Raw genomic sequence first — 20901 nt, forward strand, 5'->3', positions numbered from 1 at the left:
AGATAGCTAACTTCTAATAAAATGCTTTGTAACTTTTTTTTGCTTATGAAAAGATTCACCAACATAATATTTTCTTATTTTTAAATGACACAACCTATGGTTTACTCAGATGAGTAATGGGATTTGAAAATGTGAATGAGATGAACATGAAGTAATCATTAGTTCTGAGGTACTGTTCCTGTAAGAAACATTGATGACATGGTTGAGTCTGTGAAGTGTGTGTAATGGGTTAATAGTTGACCTGTAGGGACTCACTGTGAGACAAAAGATCAACATTCAAATACATCAATACCTGTCTAAATTCATCAATCTGACAAAATCGAGGTGAGCCATACCAAGACTTTTCCAAGGTTGACATGACATTTAACACCATCGGATAGATCATTAGGTAAAGATGACCATGACAACGTCGTGCTGGGTATAACGGCTTTAATCCAAGTTAACGTTGACTAGTTTCGACACATGAGGTGTGTCGTCATCAGAACAAATTTCAATACACCTATTGATAACTCTACTATTTACGGCCGGACTCATGTTTTCTTTGTGGAATCTGTCTGCTGGGTAACACGGAACTTCGCTTAACTCTTTGCACGGACGTTGCACGGAAGGTTTCCAGATTACACAGGGTTTATTCTAGACAGGTTTCCCTTTTAGCTATATTTGGTTCATAAATCTCCATGATGTTTTAAATAGCTAGCAAGGTCTTATTTCACAGAGTAGAAACAGGAATTGGCAGAGAGATGAATAATTGTCCCAGTAGTAATCTGTCACTGTTTACCTTGTAGCCTTACACGTAGCCGTACAACATGGAAATCTCAACACTGTCAGGATTCTACTGACCGAGTCGCGGGTCAACGCTGAGGCAGTGAATGCTAAGTAAGGACAGAGTAAATCACTTAATATAGACCTATATCTTGTACGAAAGTTTAGAAAAATTAGAGATTGTAGTAAGGTTGATCTGGTAATATTATATTTAGTCAGCTGAAATAGTTTTCAATAATTATTTGTGTAATAATGACAAATCAACACAAACATTAAAAGAGAGAAGGAAGATGATACAGTTGTTTGTGAGTTTTAGTAACCTGCTGTGAATGTTTATACCATCCTGTTGTTTGTGAGTTATAGTAACCTGCTGTGAATGTTTATACCATCCTGTTGTTTGTGAGTTATAGTAACCTGCTGTGAATGTTTATACCATCCTGTTGTTTGTGAGTTATAGTAACCTGCTGTGAATGTTTATACCATCCTGTTGTTTGTGAGTTATAGTAACCTGCTGTGAATGTTTATACCATCCTGTTGTTTGTGAGTTATAGTAACCTGCTGTGAATGTTTATACCATCCTGTTGTTTGTGAGTTATAGTAACCTGCTGTGAATGTTTATACCATCCTGTTGTTTGTGAGTTATAGTAACCTGCTGTGAATGTTTATACCATCCTGTTGTTTGTGAGTTATAGTAACCTGCTGTGAATGTTTATACCATCCTGTTGTTTGTGAGTTATAGTAACCTGCTGTGAATGTTTATACCATCCTGTTGTTTGTGAGTTATAGTAACCTGCTGTGAATGTTTATACCATCCTGTTGTTTGTGAGTTATAGTAACCTGCTGTGAATGTTTATACCATCCTGTTGTTTGTGAGTTATAGTAACCTGCTGTGAATGTTTATACCATCCTGTTGTTTGTGAGTTATAGTAACCTGCTGTGAATGTTTATACCATCCTGTTGTTTGTGAGTTATAGTAACCTGCTGTGAATGTTTATACCATCCTGTTGTTTGTGAGTTATAGTAACCTGCTGTGAATGTTTATACCATCCTGTTGTTTGTGAGTTATAGTAACCTGCTGTGAATGTTTATACCATCCTGTTGTTTGTGAGTTATAGTAACCTGCTGTGAATGTTTATACCATCCTGTTGTTTGTGAGTTATAGTAACCTGCTGTGAATGTTTATACCATCCTGTTGTTTGTGAGTTATAGTAACCTGCTGTGAATGTTTATACCATCCTGTTGTTTGTGAGTTATAGTAACCTGCTGTGAATGTTTATACCATCCTGTTGTTTGTGAGTTATAGTAACCTGCTGTGAATGTTTATATCATCCTGTATAATGTTTTGCTCACCACCTCCTGTCTGACTTTTACAATTTCCATAATTTTAAGACATAAACCAAGTATTACAGCTACTTGTCTATATAATTTGTACATTGTTTGACAGGGGTCAGATGGCGATCCATGTGCTGGCACAGTATGGACGTGATACAGCTTCAGCGGTGTTTGAACTCTTCAAAGAAAGCATGCCTGATTACCCTATAGACCGACAAGACGCAGAGGGAAATACAGGTACAGTATATAGGGATTACGGAGAATGTAACATTTACATGTCTCAAGTATAACCAACTATGTTATGGGGAATACAGGTACATGTCTCTGGCATTACTACCTGTTACTACACTTATATACGGGGGCAAAACAGGATGTTACTACAGTAGTGTACAGGGGCAAAACAGGATGTCACTACACCTGTGTACAGGGGCAAAACAGGATGTTACTACACTTGTGTACAGGGGCAAAACAGGATGTTACTACACTTGTGTACAGGGGCAAAACAGGATGTTACTACACTTGTGTACAGGGGCAAAACAGGATGTTACTACACTTGTGTACAGGGGCAAAACAGGATGTTACTACACTTGTGTACAGGGGCAAAACAGGATGTTACTACACTTGTGTACAGGGGCAAAACAGGATGTTACTACACTTGTGTACAGGGGCAAAACAGGATGTTACTACACTTGTGTACAGGGGCAAAACAGGATGTTACTACACTTGTGTACAGGGGCAAAACAGGATGTTACTACACTTGTGTACAGGGGCAAAACAGGATGTCACTACACCTGTGTACAGGGGCAAAACAGGATGTTACTACACTTGTGTACAGGGGCAAAACAGGATGTTACTACACTTGTGTACAGGGGCAAAACAGGATGTTACTACACTTGTGTACAGGGGCAAAACAGGATGTTACTACACTTGTGTACGGGGGCAAAACAGGATGTTACTACAGTAGTGTACAGGGGCAAAACAGGATGTCACTACACCTGTGTACAGGGGCAAAACAGGATGTTACTACACTTGTGTACAGGGGCAAAACAGGATGTTACTACACTTGTGTACAGGGGCAAAACAGGATGTTACTACACTTGTGTACGGGGGCAAAACAGGATGTTACTACAGTAGTGTACAGGGGCAAAACAGGATGTTACTACAGTAGTGTACAGAGGCAAAACAGGATGTTACTACACCTGTGTACAGAGGCAAAACAGGATGTTACTACACTTGTGTACAGGGGCAAAACGGGATGTTACTACAGTAGCGTACAGAGGCAAAACAGGATGTTACTACACTTGTGTACGGGGGCAAAACAGGGTGTCACTAGGTCTGTGTTAGGGGGCAAAACAGGGTGTCACTACACCTGTGTTAGGGGCAAAACAGGGTGTCACTACACTTGTGTTAGGGGGCAAAACAGGGTGTCACTAGGTCTGTGTTAGGGGGCAAAGCAGGATGTCACTACACTTGTGTTAGGGGGCAAAACAGGTACTCATGTCACTACATCTGTTAGGGGCAAAACAGGGTGTCGCTACACTTGTGTTAGGGGGCAAAACAGGATGTCACCAGGCCTGTGTTAGGGGGCAAAACAGGTACCCATGTCACTACACATGTTAGGGGCAAAACAGGGTGTTGCTTCACTTGTGTTAGGTGGTAAAACAGGGTGTCATGAGGCCTGTGCTAGGGGGCAAAACTGGGCGTCACTAGACTTGTGTTAGGTGGCAAAACAGGGTGTCACGAGGCCTGTGCTAGGAGACAAAACAGGGTGTCACCTGTGTTAGTGTAATTCAGGTCCATATTTCATAGCTGATGCTTCTGTAGTTACGATGTATATGTAATCCATCTTTTGTGTTGCAGCTCTACTGTTGGCCTATGTCAACGGTAACGGAAGTTTGTGCCGGAGTCTCGTACGGTCGGGCGCTCGTCTAGGAACTATGAACAAACAAGGACTTAGTATATTTAATGCTCCTGTAGCAACAAAACAACTACTTTTTAAATTACTAGGTAAGTTTGGATCCTAGCATGCTGTATCTGAGATGCAGACATTTTAAATTTTAATATTTCTAGGAATTATTCTAGTACAGTTCACATAAAATGTAGGAATTCTGTGTACCCATACTGTTATAAGAACTCTACTTACTAATAGGCTATGCTCTTCGTCAAGTTCCTTTGTATGTATCTGGTAAAAAGTATCTATGTCACCTTAAATTCTACCTGTAAAAGTTTAATATAAATAGCTACGTTAGACAGTCATAATTAGAAATTAAAAAACTATACGTGTTGTACAGGAATCCTGAGATGTGTGTATCTGCACTATTGTATACAGTGAAACTTTCGCCAAGTCAAACATGTTTTCATACTAATATTTGCTGTCATGCTTCGCCTTCATTTGGGAGAGTGAAAAAAGGCGAAAATATAAACTGTGGTGAAATTTTCCCGGTATACATTATTACTTCTGTATTCATATTTATGGGTTTCTTGTCTAGTCAAAGGAGAGGATTGACTTGAATATATGACATATAGTCTGCACTGTTGTGATTAGTCCTGTGTTAATAAATACAATTTGACCGTGGATCCAGTTTCAATATTTGATCATACTGTCATTAATACTATTAATAGAACTTGTCAGCTGTTTATAACAATCCTCTTCTTTGTTTCCTATTTTTGTAAAACAGATATGCTCTCTAAGGAGCCGCCGTGGTCTGAAGGAGAAGTTTGTTTAGAATGTATGGTCAAATTTAGCATTAAAACAAGAAAACATCATTGGTAAGTATTGACTGGAGTCATTAACCTCTTTCTGGCGACCACTTGTTTAGCCAACCGTCAGTATTTACAGAAAAGTTTCCTCAGTTTTACTGTTGCCTTAACTCTAGAGAGACAGTGATGCATTCTAAAGCTAAAATGGTGAATGATCATTTGTAAGTCTAAGTGGTAAAGAGGATCATTTGTAAGTCTTGGTAGGGTAGAGGATCAATTGTAAGTCTTGGTGGGGTAGAGGATCATTTGCTAGTCTTAGTGGGGTAGAGGATCAGTTGTAAGTCTTGGTGGGGTAGAGGATCAGTTGTAAGTCTTGGTGGGGTAGAGGATCAGTTGTTAGTCTTGGTGGGGTAGAGGATCAGTTGTTAGTCTTGGTGGGGTAGAGGATCAGTTGTAAGTCTTGGTGGGGTAGAGGATCATTTGCTAGTCTTAGTGGGGTAGAGGATCATTTGTAAGTCTTGGTGGGGTAGAGGATCAGTTGTAAGTCTTGGTGGGGTAGAGGATCAGTTGTAAGTCTTGGTGGGGTAGAGGATCAGTTGTAAGTCTTGGTGGGGTAGAGGATCAGTTGTAAGTCTTGGTGGGGTAGAGGATCAGTTGTAAGTCTTGGTGGGGTAGAGGATCAGTTGTAAGTCTTGGTGGGGTAGAGGATCAGTTGTAAGTCTTGGTGGGGTAGAGGATCAGTTGTAAGTCTTGGTGGGGTAGAGGATCAGTTGTAAGTCTTGGTGGGGTAGAGGATCAGTTGTAAGTCTTGGTGGGGTAGAGGATCAGTTGTAAGTCTTGGTGGGGTAGAGGATCAGTTGTAAGTCTTGGTGGGGTAGAGGATCAGTTGTAAGTCTTGGTGGGGTAGAGGATCAGTTGTAAGTCTTGGTGGGGTAGAGGATCAGTTGTAAGTCTTGGTGGGGTAGAGGATCAGTTGTAAGTCTTGGTGGGGTAGAGGATCAGTTGTAAGTCTTGGTGGGGTAGAGGATCAGTTGTAAGTCTTGGTGGGGTAGAGGATCAGTTGTAAGTCTTGGTGGGGTAGAGGATCAGTTGTAAGTCTTGGTGGGGTAGAGGATCAGTTGTAAGTCTTGGTGGGGTAGAGGATCAGTTGTAAGTCTTGGTGGGGTAGAGGATCAGTTGTAAGTCTTGGTGGGGTAGAGGATCAGTTGTAAGTCTTGGTGGGGTAGAGGATCAGTTGTAAGTCTTGGTGGGGTAGAGGATCAGTTGTAAGTCTTGGTGGGGTAGAGGATCAGTTGTAAGTCTTGGTGGGGTAGAGGATCAGTTGTAAGTCTTGGTGGGGTAGAGGATCAGTTGTAAGTCTTGGTGGGGTAGAGGATCAGTTGTAAGTCTTGGTGGGGTAGAGGATCAGTTGTAAGTCTTGGTGGGGTAGAGGATCAGTTGTAAGTCTTGGTGGGGTAGAGGATCAGTTGTAAGTCTTGGTGGGGTAGAGGATCAGTTGTAAGTCTTGGTGGGGTAGAGGATCAGTTGTAAGTCTTGGTGGGGTAGAGGATCAGTTGTAAGTCTTGGTGGGGTAGAGGATCAGTTGTAAGTCTTGGTGGGGTAGAGGATCAGTTGTAAGTCTTGGTGGGGTAGAGGATCAGTTGTAAGTCTTGGTGGGGTAGAGGATCAGTTGTAAGTCTTGGTGGGGTAGAGGATCAGTTGTAAGTCTTGGTGGGGTAGAGGATCAGTTGTAAGTCTTGGTGGGGTAGAGGATCAGTTGTAAGTCTTGGTGGGGTAGAGGATCAGTTGTAAGTCTTGGTGGGGTAGAGGATCAGTTGTAAGTCTTGGTGGGGTAGAGGATCAGTTGTAAGTCTTGGTGGGGTAGAGGATCAGTTGTAAGTCTTGGTGGGGTAGAGGATCAGTTGTAAGTCTTGGTGGGGTAGAGGATCAGTTGTAAGTCTTGGTGGGGTAGAGGATCAGTTGTAAGTCTTGGTGGGGTAGAGGATCAGTTGTAAGTCTTGGTGGGGTAGAGGATCAGTTGTAAGTCTTGGTGGGGTAGAGGATCAGTTGTAAGTCTTGGTGGGGTAGAGGATCAGTTGTAAGTCTTGGTGGGGTAGAGGATCAGTTGTAAGTCTTGGTGGGGTAGAGGATCAGTTGTAAGTCTTGGTGGGGTAGAGGATCAGTTGTTAGTCTTAGTGGGGTAGAGGATCAATTGTAAGTCTTGGTGGGGTAGAGGATCAATTGTAAGTCTTGGTGGGGTAGAGGATCAGTTGTAAATCTTGGTGGGGTAGAGGATCAGTTGTAAGTCTTGGTGGGGTAGAGGATCAGTTGTTAGTCTTAGTGGGGAGGATGAGTTACAAGTCCGGAGAGGCAGGTTATCATTTGTAAGTCCTTGACAGTAAGTGAAATGTTTAATAGGATGTCATTTTAATACTGGCCTGATGTACTTGGAAATGTTATATGGCAAGAATACCAAAACTGAAAGTTACCTCTGACAGCAGGTGACTATAACAGGTGGCTGTTAAAGCTTATTTGACTGTAGTTACTATCAAGACTGCTGAGACATAACCTGATTTTCTCCTGAGATAATTTCAAGAAGTCTGTTTATTGAATTGAATCTTTACCATAATAAATCTCTGTGTTGAATTGTTCCGTCACTTTTGAGATATCTGTGTATTGAGTTGAATCTTTACCATAATAAATCTCTGTGTTGAATTGTTCTGTCACTTTTGAGATATCTGTTTATTGAGTTGAATCTTTACCATAATGAATCTCTGTGTTGAATTGTTCCGTCACTTTTGAGATATCTGTTTATTGAGTTGAATCTTTACATTGATATGCTGTGTGTTGTTGTGTTGCAGTCGTCACTGTGGACGTCTAGTCTGTGCCAAGTGTTCTGCCAAAGACATGCCTATCGTCAAGTACAACCTGTCTAAGCCTGTACGTGTCTGTGACATCTGCTTTGACGTCCTCAGTCTCGGCGGAACGTTCTAACAATCAAACACATTTTGACATTGATAAGAGATTTTAGTGTTATCATGTGCGACAGGTGCGATGAGAATGTGTCACATCAAACGAGCACCAAGGAGATATCTGAGATTCAATCTTTTACATTGTGCATTTCATAAGATGAGAATTCTCATTTCATTGGACAAGTGGAAAAGTACGCCTGCTGCTGTCAATGAAGAAAAGTTTTCCTATCACCTGTCACTAAATATATCAGGATATATGTGCATCAGCAGATGTGTCATTTTGGAAGTGTCACTACTTGTGTCATTCTGGATGTGTGTGTCACTATAGTGTCATTCTGGATGTGTCACTATAGTGTCATTCTGGATGTGTTACTATAGTGTCATTATGGATGTGTCACTATAGTGTCATTCTTGATGTGTCACTACTTGTGTCAATCTGGATGTGTCACTGCTTGTGTCAATCTGTTTGTCTATGTTTCACTATATATGTCATACTGTGTGTAAGTATCACTACATATGTCATACTGTGTGTATGTATCACTGCATATATGTGCATCAGCAGATGTGTCATTTTGGAAGTGTCACTACTTGTGTCATTCTGGATGTGTGTGTTATTATAGTGTCATTCTGGATGTGTCACTATAGTGTCATTGTGGATGTGTCACTATAGTGTCATTCTGGTCGTGTCACTTTAGTGTCATTCTGGATGTGTCACTATAGTGTAATTCTGGATGTGTCACTATAGTGTCATTCTTGATGTGTCACTACTTGTGTCAATCTGGATGTGTCACTACTTGTGTCAATCTGTTTGTACATGTATCACTACATATGTCATACTGTGTGTGTATCACTACATATGTCATACTGTGTGTGTATCACTACATATGTCATACTGTGTGTGTATGTATGACTACATATGTCATACTGTGTGTGTATGTATAACTACATATGTCATACTGTGTGTGTATGTATCATTACATATGTCATACTGTGTGGGTATGTATCACTCCATATGTCATACTCTGTTTATGTTTCACTATATATGTCATACTGTGTGTGTATGTATCACTACATATGTAATACTGTGTGTGTATGTATAACTACATATGTCATACTGTGTGTGTATGTATGACTACATATGTCATACTGTGTGTGTATGTATCACTACATTAGTCATACTGTGTGTGTATGTATCACTACATATGTCATACTCTGTTTATGTTTCACTATATATGTCATACTGTGTGTAAGTATCACTACATATGTCATACTGTGTGTATGTTTCACTACATATGTCATACTGGATGTGTCACTATAGTGTCATTCTGGTCGTGTCACTTTAGTGTCATTCTGGATGTGTCACTATAGTGTAATTCTGGATGTGTCACTATAGTGTCATTCTTGATGTGTCACTACTTGTGTCAATCTGGATGTGTCACTACTTGTGTCAATCTGTTTGTATATGTATCACTACATATGTCATACTGTGTGTGTATCACTACATATGTCATACTGTGTGTGGATGTATCACTACATTTGTCATACTGTGTGTATGTATCACTACATTTGTCATACTGTGAGTATGTATCACTACATATGTCATACTGTTTATGTATGTATCACTACATATGTCATACTTTGTATATGTATTACTACATATGTCATACTGTGTGTGTATGTATAACTACATATGACATACAGAGTGTGTATGTATCACTACATATGTCATACTGCGTTTATGTATCACTACATATGTCATCTGTGTGGGTGTAGCACTACATATTTATGTGACTGAATGTAAGAAATATGACAAAATGTGTGTGTTTGTATCACTACATATGTCATACTGTGTGTGGATGTATCACTACATTTGTCATACTGTGTGTGTATGTATCACTACATATGTAATACTGTGTGTGTATGTATAACTACATATGACATACTGTGTGTGTATGTATCACTACATATGTAATACTGTGTGTGTATGTATAACTACATATGACATACTGTGTGTGTATGTATCACTACATATGTAATACTGTGTGTGTATGTATAACTACATATGTCATACTGTGTGTGTATGTATAACTACATATGACATACTGTGTGTGTATGTATCACTACATATGTAATACTGTGTGTGTATGTATCACTACATTTGTCATACTGTGAGTATGTATCACTACATATGTCATACTGTGTTTATGTATCACTACGTATGTCATCTGTGTGTGTGTAGCACTACATATTTATGTAGTGTCATTCTGGATGTGTCACTATAGTGTCATTGTGGATGTGTCACTATAGTGTCATTCTGGTCGTGTCACTATAGTGTCATTCTGGATGTGTTACTATAGTGTCATTCTGGATGTGTCACTACTTGTGTCAATCTGTTTGTACATGTATCACTACATATGTCATACTGTGTGTGTTTGTATCACTACATATGTCATACTGTGTGTATGTATCACTACATATGTCATAATGTGTGTATGTATCACTACATATGTCATACTCTGTTGATGTTTCACTATATATGTCATACTGTGTGTGTATGTATCACTACAATGTCATACTGTGTGTGTACGTATCACTACATATGTCATACTGTGTGTGTATGTATAACTACATATGACATACTGTGTGTGTATGTATCACTACATATGTCATACTGTGTTTATGTATCACTACATATGTCATCTGTGTGTGTGTAGCACTACATATTTATGTGACTGAATGTAAGAAATATGACAAAAAATAAATCAGGTTTGCTTTTAACTTTAAGAAATATTTGTTTGGATGTATGGAGGTAAATGAAGCTTTTGTGTGATAGGTTTGGTGTGTGCAATGTATTATGTTTGATATATATTTTATGTGTATGGGGTGATGCCTCATCACTGTTTAGACAAACAGAGAAAATACATGCAAGTGTTTTAGATGTTTTTTAATTGATTAAGTGAAGAAGACATTTACAGGGTATGTAAATTCTATATTAGATCATTGTGTTTGTGCTTCCATTACTTACTCAAAACACCATACATTACCATAACTCTAGTCCTAGCAGTCTACTATTTGATATATGACAAGGTGAATGGACAAGGAAAACGTCCGACAATGATCAGCCTTAATTAGTGTACAAAAGATCAACATAGCTTACCGTCCAGCAGGTAAATTTCACAATATGTCCGGGTTGAATCACAGTAGAGAACTATAGCAGGTCAACTTGTATAAATGCTGCTAAATGTTCATAACATCTGATGTTGATAAAGCATGTTTCACATTGTCTTATTATGACTTGCTTTATCTGTTGTATTTTTCACTGCGATTGCTATTTACACATATGAGATTAAAGAGTCCAGATTTTTACTGTAAATAAAAACTTGTCACATTTCATCCTTCAGTTCTTTCACACATTTTGCTATTTGTTCATAACATTAAAGAGACACTAATTGTAAAGTATTAACATTTAGAACTTGAATTCTGTGCCATAATCTCCCACTTTATGTATGTGTACCAGTTTAGTGAAGGAATGTCTGTACAGTGTAATAACCTGTCTTATATACCAGTAGTCTGTCTAGACAGGCCGGGTTTATAGACTCAGTATTGCTGGCTATCAATGTGTTGAATATACTGGTAAATGTATATGTATGTAAATTAATAGTTATATATGCATCTTTTCTTTTTTTTAATTTGTGACGGGGTTTGGTCCAAAACGAGAATACAACATTATTTTTAAAGAAAATTGGTAGGACACTCGCCTGGCATGCCACTGGGACAGGAAAATTATTTCTTGGGTCTCCTGGGGTTTGTTTTCTGCACACAACAGTGGTTGTGATTGATAAGGTTTAATATACAGTACATCCTAAAACTATCATATATATGTAATATTCAGTAATAAAAAAATTAGATTAAATGTCCATGTGAATTAGGTTAGTATAGAAAAAATAGGATCTAACGACTGACTGAAGAACAAGCTGCTTTCAACCTTCCATGGCTCTTCAGGTTTATTTGTTTCATCTGGGAAGGATGAAAGCTGCTAGTTTTGTAGTCCGTCATTCTATTTATTTTGTGTAGATTTCATTTAGTTTGTTTGAATGTTATGGCATTGTGATAATTTTAATTTGTAAATACACAATGTATGTACTGGTACCACAGAAATATTGATTTCTGTCAAAGAACAAAAACCCATGGCATTGTTACAATAATGTGTTTGTCAATGAACTCAACACCGTGACAAGATGTATAATGCATAATAATTTTGATAGATTGTAAAAATGTGACACGTTTTGTTAACAAATGGTCATTACACTGTGATGAAGCATCAACTAGATACAGGTGTTATTTTAGCGTTAGAGTTTATTTTTGGAATTTTTGTATTCATTTGAATCTGAGAATTCTACTTCCCAGTGAATCTTCTTTATATACCTAGTAATTACAACACTATAATTCCACAGCTATTGTCTGTAGTAAAAAACCATAACATTTGCTTAGCGACAACATATTTCAATATCCATTTTTGTCTTTTTTTGCAGAATTCCTTTGTATATGTTTTCCAATTTGTCAAACCCTTTTATAATGCCATCATTTCTCTTGACAAATGGTGGCTGTATAATGAGGTTTTACAGTACATTACTAGATTACAGGTCAGTAATGTAGGTCGGCATTAAACCAAGAGCTGCTCACTAAAGATCAGGAATAAACATGGGCCATTTCTAGAGTACTGGTCATTATATTACAGGGTCAGTAACAGACATAGGGCATTAACCAATAACTTCTTATAGGTCATTTTCCTATTTTCATATCAAATTCCATTACTTCTGGTCTTCTTGTCTGTCCATTATGCAAAGTGGTCACCTCAAGTCATCCTTTAGATTAGGGGATGACTTAAGGTGACCACTCTATTTAGAGGACAGACAAGATGACATGAGGTAATCACAATATTTAGAGGACAGACAGGATGACATGAGGTAATCACAATATTTAGAGGACAGACTGGATGACATGATGTAATCACAATATTTAGAGGACAGACCGGATGACCTGAGGTAATCACAATATTTAGAGGACAGACGGGATGACCTGAGGCAATCACAATATATAGAGGACAGACAGGATGACATGATGTAATCACAATATGTAGAGGACAGACAGGATGACATGAGGTCATCACAATAGATAGAGGACAGACATGATGACATGAGGTAATCACAATAGTTAGAGGACAGACAGGATGACATGAGGGAATCACAATAGATAGAGGACAGACAGGATGACCTGAGGTAATCACAATATTTAGGGGACAGACAGGATGACATGAGGTAATCACAATATTTAGAGGACAGACGGGATGACCTGAGGTAATCACAATATTTAGAGGACAGACAGGATGACATGAGGCAATCACAATAGATAGAGGACAGACAGGATGACCTGAGGCAATCACTATAGATAGAGGACAGATAGGATGACCTAAGGCAATCACTATATTTAGAGGACAGACAGGATGATATGAGGTAATCACAATAGATAGAGGACAGACAGGATGACGTGAGGTAATCACAATAGATAGAGGACAGACAGGATGACCTGAGGCAATCACTATATTTAGAGGACAGACAGGATGACCTGAGGTAACCACGTTAGACAGACAGACAGACAGAATGACCTTGGGTAACCACATTGGATAGGGTACAGACAGAATGAGCGGAGGTAACCACTTTAGATATCAGACAGACAGACAGACAGAATGACATTGGGTAACCACATTGGATAGGGTACAGAGAGAATGAGCTGAGGTAGCCACTTTAGATATCAGACAGACAGAAGGACCTTGGGTAACCACATTGGATAGGTCACAGACAGAATGAGCTGAGGTAGCCACTTTAGATATCAGACAGACAGAATGACCTTGGGTAACCACATTGGATAGGGAATAGACAGAATGAGCTGAGGTAACCACTTTAGATATCAGACAGACAGACAGACAGAATGACCTTGGGTAACCACATTGGATAGGGTGCAGACAGAATGACCTTGGGTAACCACATTGGATAGGGTACAGACAGAATGAGCTGAGGTAGGCACTTTAGATATCAGACAGACAGAATGACAATAGGTAACAACATTGGATAGGGCACAGACAGAATGAGCTGAGGTAGGCACTTTAGATATCAGACAGACAGAATGACATTAGGTAACAACATTGGATAGGGTACAGACAGAATGAGCTGAGGTAGCCACTTAAAATATCAGACGGACAGAATGACAATAGGTAACAACATTGGATAGGGTACAGACAGAATGAGTGAGGTAACCACTTTAGATATCAGACAGACAGAATGACGATAGGTAACAACATTGGATAGGGAACAGACAGAATGTGCTGAGGTACCCACTTTAGATATCAGACAGACAGAATGACGATAGGTAACAACATTGGATAGGGAACAGACAGAATGAGCTGAGGGAGCCACTTAAAATATCAGACGGACAGAATGACAATAGGTAACAACATTGGATAGGGAACAGACAGAATGAGCTGAGGGAGCCACTTAAAATATCAGACGGACAGAATGACAATAGGTAACAACATTAGATAGGGTACAGACAGAATGACCTTGGGTAACAACATTGGATAGGGGATAGACCTGATGTAGGGGAGAGTTACAGACAACCAGAGGTAATCGTAGTAGTCAAAGATAATTTTGTAGTACAGTGTACATGTTTTACCTGTAAACATTCCTGAGAAAACTGGACAATTTAGTCATGAACACAACTGTATTTTCCTTACTAATGCTTAATGTATAGGCACAAGATACATGATTGTTAATCAAAACTTTAATCTTGTCTTTTGCTGGTCAAAGGTCAATGTGAAAAAGTTGGAGTCAAGGACAGACAAATTGTTAGACTTGATTTTCATAATGAAACTGATAATTTCTTCATTTCTTAAAAGATGTGGCAACATATTATATGTACTACACCTAGAGAAATATTCTTAAATGAAGGGAGACAACCCGTCAAACATAAACACTGTCATATAATTACTGCTGTGTTTTATCATTAGCAAGCTATACTTATTTAATACTGATTTATTTTATTCATTTTATTTAAATTATGCTTTTATATTATAGATATATATTCATATATACTGGTTTTAGATTTGACATTTATAAATGTCACCTGTTAACTTGCCTTATACGGTAGCTACGATGCACCACCTCACACACAGTGTAATAACTGGGTACTTTATGACGGAGTTGCTGTCAATTTTGTTGTACATTTGTATTGTTGAATCTGTACTGATCCCTGTTTTTGGCCCTAGCTAGCTATGTATTCATGTTTCATATATCTAGATATGTACCCACTTGGTGAAACAGAAAGGTCACTTTGTGTTGATGATCACGGAAACAAAACCTATCAATTTAGTACACATTGTTCACTACTTTTTTGTCTTTGTGTATAAAGTATTAAAAGACATTGCGCACCTAAGATTTGTATAACAAAACAACTACCCTAAGGCTAGTCTCCAGTCCTACCCTATGTGGGAGTACTGGAGTCCTATAAGGGAGATACGAGTCTACTAAATGATCACAGAACCTGCACAAATATTACCTTTTTGCATTGAAATTTTGATTAATATATACCGGTATATACATTACAAAAAGCTTTGCATAAATGTTGACAGTTATCACAGGTTGTAATGATGCTGCTTGATTTCCTAATCACAGATTGAGAAGATGTGACAGACTGATCACAGAATGACTTATTGTGTTGTATTTGAAGTGTATTCAGTGTATAAACAAGGCCATATATGATGTAACAATAATATATAATAAGTATTATGAATACAAACCTACTAAAACTGAATTCTGTTGTGGTTTATATGTTTTTGTGCATTGTTAGCTCACCTCAGGTACAAGTGTCAAGAGAACTTACGCCATGGCTGGGATCTCAGGGCTCACCTTGGACCAAAAGATTTAGTAGCCCAAAAAATAGCCAAGTGCATTTTTTAGTAGCCATTTTGTTTTAACAGTCGCCTTCCTTTCTCGGATCCGTCGCCCCCAGCTGGTCGGCTCTATTAGGTCCCAATTGTAACATCCAATAATTAATATTGCTGTGACTTTGAAGAAATAAAACCACCACATATATCAATACCATATATACTTTATTTTCACATTTAGCAATAAATAACATCAATACATAACAATACTATTTTACAATAACAAAATCAGCTTTCTTTAAAAATATGTTTATACACAATTGTAGTGTTCATAAACTTTTAGAAGTTCAAGAAAAATTTCATCATCAGGATATCCTCACACAACACTGTTACTGCCCTTTGGAAGGGAACAGTATCCTCCTCCTGTTGCTGGCATTCCACTGTTTGAAAGCCTCCTCTTAGTCCATGCCGGTGCTGCCGCTGGAGGACTTATGTTCTATTGATATCCTCTCTAACTGTATGACCTTCAAACTCAAAAGTTACCAACCCTGAACTGTCTACCTGAGGTGACCCTAAGTTCTCACCTGACCTATTGTCTGACAACTTCTCTATGACCTGAACTGTCTACTTGAGGTGACCCCGGAACCTGACTAAGGAACTTGCCTAAGTTCTCACCTGATCTATTGTCTGACAACTTCTCTATGACCTGAACTGTCTACCTGAGGTGACCCCGGAACCTGACTAAGGAACTTGCCTAAGTTCTCACCTGATCTATTGTCTGACAACTTCTCTATGACCTGAACTGTCTACCTGAGGTGACCCCGGAACCTGACTAAGGAACTTGCCTAAGTTCTCACCTGATCTATTGTCTGACAACTTCTCTATGACCTGAACTGTCTACCTGAGGTGACCCCGGAACCTGACTAAGGAACTTGCCTAAGTTCTCACCTGATCTATTGTCTGACAACTTCTCTATGACCTGAACTGTCTACCTGAGGTGACCCCGGAACCTGACTAAGGAACTTGCCTAAGTTCTCACCTGATCTATTGTCTGACAACTTCTCTATGACCTGAACTGTCTACCTGAGGTGACCCCGGAACCTGACTAAGGAACTTGCCTAAGTTCTCACCTGATCTATTGTCTGACAACTTCTCTATGACCTGAACTGTCTACCTGAGGTGACCCCGGAACCTGACTAAGGAACTTGCCTAAGTTCTCACCTGATCTATTGTCTGACAACTTCTCTATGACCTGAACTGTCTACCTGAGGTGACCCCGGAACCTGACTAAGGAACTTGCCTAAGTTCTCACCTGATCTATTGTCTGACAACTTCTCTATGACCTGAACTGTCTACCTGAGGTGACCCCGGAACCTGACTAAGGAACTTGCCTAAGTTCTCACCTGATCTATTGTCTGACAACTTCTCTATGACCTGAACTGTCTACCTGAGGTGACCCCGGAACCTGACTAAGGAACTTGCCTAAGTTCTCACCTGATCTATTGTCTGACAACTTCTCTATGACCTGAACTGTCTACCTGAGGTGACCCCGGAACCTGACTAAGGAACTTGCCTAAGTTCTCACCTGATCTATTGTCTGACAACTTCTCTATGACCTGAACTGTCTACCTGAGGTGACCCCGGAACCTGACTAAGGAACTTGCCTAAGTTCTCACCTGATCTATTGTCTGACAACTTCTCTATGACCTGAACTGTCTACCTGAGGTGACCCCGGAACCTGACTAAGGAACTTGCCTAAGTTCTCACCTGATCTATTGTCTGACAACTTCTCTATGACCTGAACTGTCTACCTGAGGTGACCCCGGAACCTGACTAAGGAACTTGCCTAAGTTCTCACCTGATCTATTGTCTGACAACTTCTCTATGACCTGAACTGTCTACCTGAGGTGACCCCGGAACCTGACTAAGGAACTTGCCTAAGTTCTCACCTGATCTATTGTCTGACAACTTCTCTATGACCTGAACTGTCTACCTGAGGTGACCCCGGAACCTGACTAAGGAACTTGCCTAAGTTCTCACCTGATCTATTGTCTGACAACTTCTCTATGACCTGAACTGTCTACCTGAGGTGACCCCGGAACCTGACTAAGGAACTTGCCTAAGTTCTCACCTGATCTATTGTCTGACAACTTCTCTATGACCTGAACTGTCTACCTGAGGTGACCCCGGAACCTGACTAAGGAACTTGCCTAAGTTCTCACCTGATCTATTGTCTGACAACTTCTCTATGACCTGAACTGTCTACCTGAGGTGACCCCGGAACCTGACTAAGGAACTTGCCTAAGTTCTCACCTGATCTATTGTCTGACAACTTCTCTATGACCTGAACTGTCTACCTGAGGTGACCCCGGAACCTGACTAAGGAACTTGCCTAAGTTCTCACCTGATCTATTGTCTGACAACTTCTCTATGACCTGAACTGTCTACCTGAGGTGACCCCGGAACCTGACTAAGGAACTTGCCTAAGTTCTCACCTGATCTATTGTCTGACAACTTCTCTATGACCTGAACTGTCTACCTGAGGTGACCCCGGAACCTGACTAAGGAACTTGCCTAAGTTCTCACCTGATCTATTGTCTGACAACTTCTCTATGACCTGAACTGTCTACCTGAGGTGACCCCGGAACCTGACTAAGGAACTTGCCTAAGTTCTCACCTGATCTATTGTCTGACAACTTCTCTATGACCTGAACTGTCTACCTGAGGTGACCCCGGAACCTGACTAAGGAACTTGCCTAAGTTCTCACCTGATCTATTGTCTGACAACTTCTCTATGACCTGAACTGTCTACCTGAGGTGACCCCGGAACCTGACTAAGGAACTTGCCTAAGTTCTCACCTGATCTATTGTCTGACAACTTCTCTATGACCTGAACTGTCTACCTGAGGTGACCCCGGAACCTGACTAAGGAACTTGCCTAAGTTCTCACCTGATCTATTGTCTGACAACTTCTCTATGACCTGAACTGTCTACCTGAGGTGACCCCGGAACCTGACTAAGGAACTTGCCTAAGTTCTCACCTGATCTATTGTCTGACAACTTCTCTATGACCTGAACTGTCTACCTGAGGTGACCCCGGAACCTGACTAAGGAACTTGCCTAAGTTCTCACCTGATCTATTGTCTGACAACTTCTCTATGACCTGAACTGTCTACCTGAGGTGACCCCGGAACCTGACTAAGGAACTTGCCTAAGTTCTCACCTGATCTATTGTCTGACAACTTCTCTATGACCTGAACTGTCTACCTGAGGTGACCCCGGAACCTGACTAAGGAACTTGCCTAAGTTCTCACCTGATCTATTGTCTGACAACTTCTCTATGACCTGAACTGTCTACCTGAGGTGACCCCGGAACCTGACTAAGGAACTTGCCTAAGTTCTCACCTGATCTATTGTCTGACAACTTCTCTATGACCTGAACTGTCTACCTGAGGTGACCCCGGAACCTGACTAAGGAACTTGCCTAAGTTCTCACCTGATCTATTGTCTGACAACTTCTCTATGACCTGAACTGTCTACCTGAGGTGACCCCGGAACCTGACTAAGGAACTTGCCTAAGTTCTCACCTGATCTATTGTCTGACAACTTCTCTATGACCTGAACTGTCTACCTGAGGTGACCCCGGAACCTGACTAAGGAACTTGCCTAAGTTCTCACCTGATCTATTGTCTGACAACTTCTCTATGACCTGAACTGTCTACCTGAGGTGACCCCGGAACCTGACTAAGGAACTTGCCTAAGTTCTCACCTGATCTATTGTCTGACAACTTCTCTATGACCTGAACTGTCTACCTGAGGTGACCCCGGAACCTGACTAAGGAACTTGCCTAAGTTCTCACCTGATCTATTGTCTGACAACTTCTCTATGACCTGAACTGTCTACCTGAGGTGACCCCGGAACCTGACTAAGGAACTTGCCTAAGTTCTCACCTGATCTATTGTCTGACAACTTCTCTATGACCTGAACTGTCTACCTGAGGTGACCCCGGAACCTGACTAAGGAACTTGCCTAAGTTCTCACCTGATCTATTGTCTGACAACTTCTCTATGACCTGAACTGTCTACCTGAGGTGACCCCGGAACCTGACTAAGGAACTTGCCTAAGTTCTCACCTGATCTATTGTCTGACAACTTCTCTATGACCTGAACTGTCTACCTGAGGTGACCCCGGAACCTGACTAAGGAACTTGCCTAAGTTCTCACCTGATCTATTGTCTGACAACTTCTCTATGACCTGAACTGTCTACCTGAGGTGACCCCGGAACCTGACTAAGGAACTTGCCTAAGTTCTCACCTGATCTATTGTCTGACAACTTCTCTATGACCTGAACTGTCTACCTGAGGTGACCCCGGAACCTGACTAAGGAACTTGCCTAAGTTCTCACCTGATCTATTGTCTGACAACTTCTCTATGACCTGAACTGTCTACCTGAGGTGACCCCGGAACCTGACTAAGGAACTTGCCTAAGTTCTCACCTGATCTATTGTCTGACAACTTCTCTATGACCTGAACTGTCTACCTGAGGTGACCCCGGAACCTGACTAAGGAACTTGCCTAAGTTCTCACCTGATCTATTGTCTGACAACTTCTCTATGACCTGAACTGTCTACCTGAGGTGACCCCGGAACCTGACTAAGGAACTTGCCTAAGTTCTCACCTGATCTATTGTCTGACAACTTCTCTATGACCTGAACTGTCTACCTGAGGTGACCCCGGAACCTGACTAAGGAACTTGCCTAAGTTCTCACCTGATCTATTGTCTGACAACTTCTCTATGACCTGAACTGTCTACCTGAGGTGACCCCGGAACCTGACTAAGGAACTTGCCTAAGTTCTCACCTGATCTATTGTCTGACAACTTCTCTATGACCTGAACTGTCTACCTGAGGTGACCCCGGAACCTGACTAAGGAACTTGCCTAAGTTCTCACCTGATCTATTGTCTGACAACTTCTCTATGACCTGAACTGTCTACCTGAGGTGACCCCGGAACCTGACTAAGGAACTTGCCTAAGTTCTCACCTGATCTATTGTCTGACAACTTCTCTATGACCTGAACTGTCTACCTGAGGTGACCCCGGAACCTGACTAAGGAACTTGCCTAAGTTCTCACCTGATCTATTGTCTGACAACTTCTCTATGACCTGAACTGTCTACCTGAGGTGACCCCGGAACCTGACTAAGGAACTTGCCTAA

At 40.5% G+C, this 20901-nt stretch overlaps 1 protein-coding gene and 1 long non-coding RNA gene across 3 annotated transcripts in view; both read left to right on the forward strand.

The window, feature by feature from the left end:
• LOC110460738 (rabankyrin-5-like) overlaps window positions 1–8184 on the forward strand; it is a 28446-nt gene extending 20262 nt beyond the window's left edge. For both annotated transcript variants that reach the window (XM_021513841.1, XM_021513842.1), the window contains 5 exons: window positions 786–876; window positions 2207–2331; window positions 3955–4101; window positions 4773–4863; window positions 7635–8184. In XM_021513841.1, coding sequence (XP_021369516.1) covers window positions 786–876; window positions 2207–2331; window positions 3955–4101; window positions 4773–4863; window positions 7635–7767 — 587 coding nt within the window. In that variant the 3' untranslated portion in view covers window positions 7768–8184. The remainder of the gene's footprint in view (window positions 1–785; window positions 877–2206; window positions 2332–3954; window positions 4102–4772; window positions 4864–7634) is intronic.
• A 2162-nt stretch (window positions 8185–10346) lies between these two features.
• On the forward strand, window positions 10347–15611 carry LOC110460729. Its single transcript, XR_002464054.1, has 2 exons — window positions 10347–13024; window positions 13259–15611. It is a non-coding gene; the product is annotated as an uncharacterized LOC110460729 (long non-coding RNA).
• Window positions 15612–20901: the final 5290 nt, after the last annotated feature.

Source organism: Mizuhopecten yessoensis, unplaced genomic scaffold (assembly GCF_002113885.1).
Source record: "Mizuhopecten yessoensis strain PY_sf001 unplaced genomic scaffold, ASM211388v2 scaffold10477, whole genome shotgun sequence".
Taxonomy (NCBI): domain Eukaryota; kingdom Metazoa; phylum Mollusca; class Bivalvia; order Pectinida; family Pectinidae; genus Mizuhopecten; species Mizuhopecten yessoensis.